The 7,500-nt window shown below is 44.0% G+C and overlaps 1 protein-coding gene across 6 annotated transcripts in view; it reads right to left on the bottom strand.

The window, feature by feature from the left end:
- Positions 1-7,500, bottom strand: part of LOC123506365 (SLIT-ROBO Rho GTPase-activating protein 1-like) — a 273,604-nt gene that overhangs the window by 223,842 nt on the left and 42,262 nt on the right. For 2 of the 6 annotated variants that reach the window (XM_045258419.1, XM_045258420.1), the window contains exon 2: positions 6,266-6,669. The exons of 2 other annotated variants lie outside the window; for them this stretch is intronic. In XM_045258419.1, coding sequence (XP_045114354.1) covers positions 6,266-6,277 — 12 coding nt within the window. In that variant the 5' untranslated portion in view covers positions 6,278-6,669. Of the gene's footprint in view, positions 1-6,265; positions 6,865-7,500 lie in introns of those variants that run through there. 2 more of the 6 variants (XM_045258418.1, XM_045258424.1) reach the window with 1 other exon arrangement.

The following is a 7,500-nucleotide window of genomic DNA, read 5'->3' as shown; positions in this document are numbered from 1 at the left end:
TTACTCTCTCCCCCCCCACAAAGGTAAAGGATAATCCCCCATCTTTCTGCTGGTCTTGTTGCTTTTCCTCTCCTCTCCTTCTTCTTCCTTTTCTCTCCTCTTCTTTTCTGCTTCCCTCATCGTTGCCAGATCCCTTCCTCCCTTAAGCTTAAAATTTGAAATGTAGTAATTTTTTGTTCTATCTCTTTCTCTTTTATTAATCTCTTTTTTTTTATCATTAGACGCTTCTTAGACTGTGTTTTTAAACGTTTTTATCTCTTTATTTCTTTTCATTTGGTTCTGTGTTTTTTTTCTCTTTCTCTTTTATTATTTGAAGGATCAGGTTGCATTCTTCAGTCTCATCTTTTTTGCTCATTTTTTCTTGTCATTAGACGCTTCTTAGATTGTATTTTTAAACGTTTTCATCTCTTTATTTCTTTTCATTTGGGTCTGTGTGTTTTTTCTCTTTCTCTTTTATCATTTGAAGGATTAGAGTTGCATTCTTCAATCTCATCCTTTTGGCTCAATTTTATTTCTTACTATTAAAGTTTTTGGGTCCGAGGGTCTCCAAGCGCACGGGTTCGAATCCTGTCCACGGTCCGAGTTTAGGTTGGGCTTCCTCACTCGGGGCAATGGTTTCCTAGCGGGTGGGCTTTGAGATAGGAGGTACCACAAAAAAGTATCCCCTTTAGCTCATGAATTCCCGTGAAAAGCCCACATGGTATAAATAATAAAAAAAGACACCTTGGATTATATGCTTAAACGTTTTTTCTTCTAATCTTAACTTTTTTGCGTGTTCAACTTTATTTTCTATTTTTCTTATTCCATCATTAGAAGCATCATAGGTTGTATTCTTCAATCTCATCTTTTCCTTTTGTTCAAGCTATTTTGATCATTAGAAGCCTTTTAGATCGTATGCCTAAACGTTTTCACCTCTCATCTCTTAATTTTTTACTTATTTTCTCACTAGAAGCGTATTGGATTGCTTTATCAAACGTTTGTACACCTGATCTCACTCTCCAACAAGCTCACCTGGTGCTCTTATTATCTATATTTTATTTGTAAAGGGGATACTTTTTGGGTACCTCCTATCTCAAAGCCCACCGAATAGGAAACCATTGCCCCGAGTGAGGAAGCCCAACCTACACTCTGACCGTGGACAAGATTCGAACCTGTGCGCTTGGAGACCCCTCGGACTGTACCACGGCGGCCTTTCTTGATACTAAATGACCTTACCTCTTTCACTGCCACTTGATACACCTTTCCCTAACTACCAACCCCTCTGAGAACATCTTTACTCCTTCTACACCCATGTCCAATATTCAAACAGAAAATGAATTGCTAAATGTATTCTTTTTCGCCGCTAACTTTATCGTAGATGCTTATAAAGATTTCGCTTATTGCTTCTGGTGCTGCTTATTGCCTTGTGTCGTTGTGATGTCTTTGGCAAAAAGGCAACACGTACATTACTAATTTTTGGGGGTTTGAAAATTGTGCTAAGGAAGAGAGAGAGAGAGAGAGAGAGAGAGAGAGAGAGAGAGAGAGAGAGAGAGAGAGAGAGAGAGAGAGAGAGAGAGAGACTACTATTACTACTACTACTTCTAACAATCCTTAACTAAACCACGCTTAACCTTTCAAACCAACATAAACGAGAGAGAAAAAAATACTACTACTACTACTACTACTACTACTACTACTACTACTACCACTACTACCAGAACAACTACTAATTCTTAACTAAAACCACTGCTAATCTTTCAAAACAACACTGACACACTCATCACCCTCATCACAACCACCAAACCACTAAACATCTCAGGGAGCCGCCGTGGTACAGTGGAACCATGCGTGCTTTGGGGGTCTGAGGTGTCTCCAAACGCACGGGTTCGAATCCTGTCCACGGTCCGAGTGTAGGTTGGGGTTCCTCACTCGGGACAACGGTTTCCTAGCGGGTGGGCTTTGAGATAGGAGGTCCCACAAAAAGTATCCCCTTTAGCCCATAAATTCCCGTGAAAAGCCTACATGGTATAAATAAAAAAAAAAAAAACTAAAGCCTTGTTACACCACCACCACCACCGCTACGTAGACGCACCCCGCCTTCAGGAGCCACACACTACATGACTGCCATACTCAGAAACACCTCACTATCTCACCACGACAATTTCCCAAGACCACAGAAACAACTAGCACGGTTTTCAAGACAGTTCCTCCTTATGATAAACTAGATACCTTGCCAGTCCATCACCAGAACCATAAAAATACCCTTAAAAACACGGAATCTTCAACTAGAGCCTTTGGAAAGCAGTGATGGTGAATGAGCAAAGGGTTTCAAAGTAGGGACATAAGACACTCTGGCACCGAACGAGCGAACGTCCCACCAGGTGATTAGAAGGCACTAACTTAACCAGCTTCACCCATTTGCTGCTCCAGTGAAGTTGTGGAAGTGGTGGAGGAGGGGGGAGGAGGGTGGATGGAAGGAGAGGGATGGGATGGGATGGGATGGGATGGGAGGAGGTGGATGGAAAGGAGAATGGAAGGTGAGTGGAGATGTGGTAAGGGGATGTGATGGGAAGTGTTATGGTGGTAATAGGTTGAGTAGTGTGTGTGTGTGTTTGGGGGTCTCTCTCTCTCTCTCTCTCTCTCTCTCTCTCTCTCTCTCTCTCTCTCTCTCTCTCTCTCTCTCTCTCTCTCTCTCTCTCTCTCTCTCTCTCTCTCTCTCTCTCTCTCTCTCTCTCTCTCTCTCTCTCTCTCTCTCTCTCTCTCTCTCTCTCTCGTGTTTCTGCCTATTTCTGCAGCAGGTGGTTTCGTTTCTCCTCCTCCTCCTCCTCCTCCTCCTCTTTACTCCTCCTTCCTCCTCCTCCTCCTCCTCCTCTTCCTCCAAGATCCTCCTCCTCCTCTTGAAGACATAAGAAGCAAGATGCATAAAATATTTCTCTTGCTTGAGAGAGAGAGAGAGAGAGAGAGAGAGAGAGAGAGAGAGAGAGAGAGAGAGAGAGAGAGAGAGAGAGAGAGAGAGAGAGAGAGAGAGAGAGAGTGTGTCCCCGCCTCCCCCCCCTCACTCCTTTACTTAATTGATATCAGCTTATTTGTATTATTCTTGTTTTCTTCCATATTTTTTTATATTTTTTTCTATCTTGGTTTTGATGTTTATTCTTGTATTTCTTTCTCTCCTCTGCCTTTCATTTATTTGTTTATCTATTATTCCTTTATGCTGTCTTTCTTCTTCTTCTTCTTCCTCTTATTATTATTATTATTATTATTTTTATTGTTATTATTACTATTTTTATTATCATTCTAACTTCTTATTCCTCTTTTCTCTTTTTCCACCTTTTCGTTTCCTTTTCAGTTTTTTTTTTTTTCGTTGTTCTTATTTATTGCTATCTTTATATTTATTCTTATTTCCTTCTTCATCATTATTTTGCTCTTATTCTCTCCTTTCTTTTTACTTTTTTACCATTTCTTTATTTTTTTTTCCTCATCTCGTTTCCTTTTTCCTTCTTTTTTTTTCCTTTAGTTTTTTTTCCTTGTCTCTCTTGTCTCTCTTTTGTCGATGTTTTCGTGTACATTGTGTTTTTTTTTTTTCTTCCGTTTCTTGCTTTCTCTCCTTTTATCTTCTCTGGTTTCATTCTTGTTTTTTTCCCCCTCTTGTTTTTTTTCCCTCTTGTTTTTTTTTTCCCCTCGCTTCATTCTTCCTTTTTCCTGTTTTACCTTTCAATTCTGTTCCTTTGTTACTTCTTGCTCCCCTCGCCGACTTTCATTCATTCATTTATCTGTTTTATTCATTCTTACGCATCATACAGAACACATATACACACACACACACACACACTTATAATACATAGCACATACATACACACACACACGTATCATAAATAGCACATACATACATACACACACACACACGTATCATACAAAACACACACACACACACACACACACACAAGAATGATCACAGTCTGGGTTGGAAGAATGTATTACAAATTTGGTGAGTATGTGTATAGTATGGTGAGTGTATGGTGAGTGTATGACAAGTGAGTATGATGTATGAGTAGTGAATGTAAGGTAAGTATTTTTTTTTTTTTTTTATGTAAGAGGGAGAACTATCTAGGGAAAAAAAAAAAAAACTATTAGAAAAAAAATGGCCCACTGGAAATCATGGTACAGTAGTGGAGGTATGGTGTGCATGTATGGTGTCTATGGTGATTAAGTATGGTTCGTGTTTTTCTGGTTCTTTTCACGCACTTTTTATACGATTTAACCCCTTCAGTACTGGGACGCATTTCTACCTTGAGTTTTATGTGTGATTACACGATTTTATTGACATTAGGAAGGGGTCTATTGAGGTCAGAAGATTAATGGACGCAGTCTTCACTATTTTAATCCCCCACATGAGTTTCTGAAGCTGTATAAAACCACCAAATACAAATCAGAATGAATATAGAAACGCGGCATGGTACTAAAGGGGTTAAGTGTTTTCCCGATAGTATAAACATAATGAACAAATAGAACAGGAAAGACTGGAGGAACGCTAACAGAATAACAGCGGCGACTGACTGCTTTGCCTAGACAGGAGAGCATTGCCATGATTCACCGGTACATGTACAGTCTCTACCTGGCAACCTCTGCACTGGAATTGAGTCAAAGGTGAGACGGAGTAAACCATACGACAAATGTAATGAAGCGTTTGACAGTTTAAATCGTCCAGCTGTTTTGTTTCTCTCACGACAGTACATGGTAAGCAAAATAGAAGTGTTTAATCTCTCTTCAGTATCATGACGTGTTTTCATATTTATTCTTCTTACTATTTGGTGATTTTACAGTTTCAGATGCTTATGTAGGAGTGAAATAGTGAAGACTGCGGGTATTAATCTTCTGACCTTCATAGACACTTCCTAATCTATATAAAATCGTTCAATCATACCCAAAACTCATCGTAAATATGGGTCCCAGTATTGAATGGGTTAAGTGTATGAGTGTATCTTCTATGCATGTAACTGAAGCTTCCAAGGGTGGTTAAATGTTATAATGAAGTGTTTAAATGTATCTTTCTCGTCTCTACAATGTCAAAATAAATGTTATAGAAGTGTAAGTGTATGAGTGTATCTTCTATGTATGTAATTGAAGCTTTCACGGGTGGTTACATGTTATAGTGAAGTGTTTGAGTCGTCTACCAGTTCTGTATCTTCCAATATACACTACAAGGGATGCAAAATTCGTGTTGAAGTATAAAAGTGTATGTGTGTATCTTGTATGAAAGTGTTGAGGCTTCCATGGTTCCAAGTGTTTGAGTCGTCTAATAGTTTTGTATTTTTCACGACACTACAAGGGAAGCAAAATTCGTGATGAAGTATGAAAGTATATGAATCTACAGTACCTTCTATATAAGTGTTGAGGCTTCCATTATTGGTTGAATGTTATAGTGAAGTGTTTGATTGTCTACCAGTTTTGCATCTTTCACGACACTACAAGGGAAGCAAAATTCGTGATGAAGTATGAAAGTATATGAGTGCACCTTCTATATAAATGTTGAGGGTTCCATGGGAGTTAAATGTTGAGACAATTCGTGCACACCAGACCGAAACGAGACCAGCTTTGAACCAAGAGGCAAAGGCATCGTGCTCCTGCCTTCCTCAGATCCGGGTGGTGCAAGATAACCGCCGCGCCAGCAGGACACACAAACAGACAGACTCGTGCACGCTGGAATGTCTGATAATATAATTGCACTCATTTATCACCATCATCATCATTAACATCGTCATTATCACTGACTCTGTTGCTGCTGGAAATAGTGAGTTATACATTATTCACCTACACTTCCACGCCACGTCCTGGTTCATTCCCCTTCCCGTGCGGTGGTGGCGGTGAGTGGTGATGGCAGGGGTGAGGGGTGAGCCGCGGGGACGGGGGTGAAGCAGCAGGTGGTCGTGTTATCCAGCACGCTTCACTCCTTCCTCCTTCTATGCTGTTTGTCCTTCCCTCGCCCCTCCCCTCGTCTCCTTCCCCTCCCGCGACGGCCCGTGCAGCGTTGACAGGCGCCGCACATCACCACAGTGGCCCTTGTATGCTTTATATGCAGGTGGAATAATTACACGGCCAAACACTGTGAACAAACTGCTAACGACGGAGGGACGCAGAGGGAGACGCGGCATGCAGGAGGCTGCGACACCCGCGGCGCCGTGACTCAGCTGCTGACGAGGGCGGGAGGGCGGCATGCGGGCGGGATGGAAGGAGGGGACAGGGATGGTCTTTATGTGGTAATGAGTCAGTTTACGCTAATTGCTCTTACCCTGATTGACATGGCTGGCACAGCTACAGGGCCTGGCAGGGACAGCGGCAGCAGCAGGAGCAGCAGTAGCACCCAGCAGGGGCCAGTAGCAGGGGTAGAGGGGAGCAGCCGCCCACCCCCCCCATGGTGGATGAGTGGAGGGGGCTGCACGGGGCGACAGGGGCCCGCGCCTTGCCTCGGCCCTACCCAGCTGACACCCGGGGCGTCCCTGTGATCACCACCGGCCGCCGGGGTTCACTCGTACCCCAGCACCCGCCGAGGAGTGGCAGCCTAGGGTGTGGGCGCCGGCATCTCGCTGCCTCACATGACGACCGCCGCAGCACCTTCTCGCAGCACACACGCTCCTGGCGCCACGCACCGCAACACGCGACCGCCGCCCGCAGCACCTCGCTAGCACACCAACACTGCGGCGCCAAACAAGATGCTCAGCAGGGGTGGGGATGGCGCGGGGGTGAAGGGTGAGGGGTAGGGTGGTGTGTGTCGCCCTGCTTGCCATGCCCTTCTCCCCTCCACGCACTTCGCTACTCATTTCCCCTCCCAAACGACACTTACTCCTCCTGCGCCTCCTCCTTACACACAGCCAATCACTGCCTTCACTCACACCTCCTAACACCCTCCCTCCCTCCCTCCAAGACCTGACACTCTCTCTCCCTACTTCCCTCCCTCTCTCCCTCCTTTCCTTTACTTTCACACCTCTACTCAACATCATTCTCTTCTCCTTCCTCCTTCCTTTCCGAGATAACACACCTCACCCTTCCCATTCCCTTCCCTCCCCCCCTCTCACCTTTCCTCTTTCTCCCTCTCTCTCTCTCCTCTCACCTTCCCATCAACGCCATCATCGGCCCTTCCTCGCTAATAACCCGTCATCAGGTGAATACAACACGTAGGCACTCCTTCCCCTCACCTCTCCCTCTCTCTCTCTCTCCCCTCACCTCTCCTCTCTCTCTCTCTCCCTCAAGACAACAGTGATGGCATTTTATTTTAACGACACCTATCAGAGTTCCCCTCATTTCTACCCTCTCTCTCTCTCTCTCTCTCTCTCTCTCTCTCTCTCTCTCTCTCTCTCTCTCTCTCTCTCGTTTATTTACTCTCCCCTCCGAATCTGTAGTTACATTTTCTCCCTCTCCCCTTATTCTCATCTCTCTCTCTCTCTCTCTCTCTCTCTCTCTCTCTCTATTGTTTATCACCTTTTCTCATCACTTCATCAGATTTTTCTCCTCCTCCTCCTCCTCCTC

This window comes from Portunus trituberculatus, chromosome 19 (assembly GCF_017591435.1).
Source record: "Portunus trituberculatus isolate SZX2019 chromosome 19, ASM1759143v1, whole genome shotgun sequence".
Classification (NCBI taxonomy): Eukaryota; Metazoa; Arthropoda; class Malacostraca; order Decapoda; family Portunidae; genus Portunus; species Portunus trituberculatus.
The sequence above is the reverse complement of the archived record's forward strand: the minus strand, read 5'-3'. Positions and strand labels throughout refer to the sequence as shown.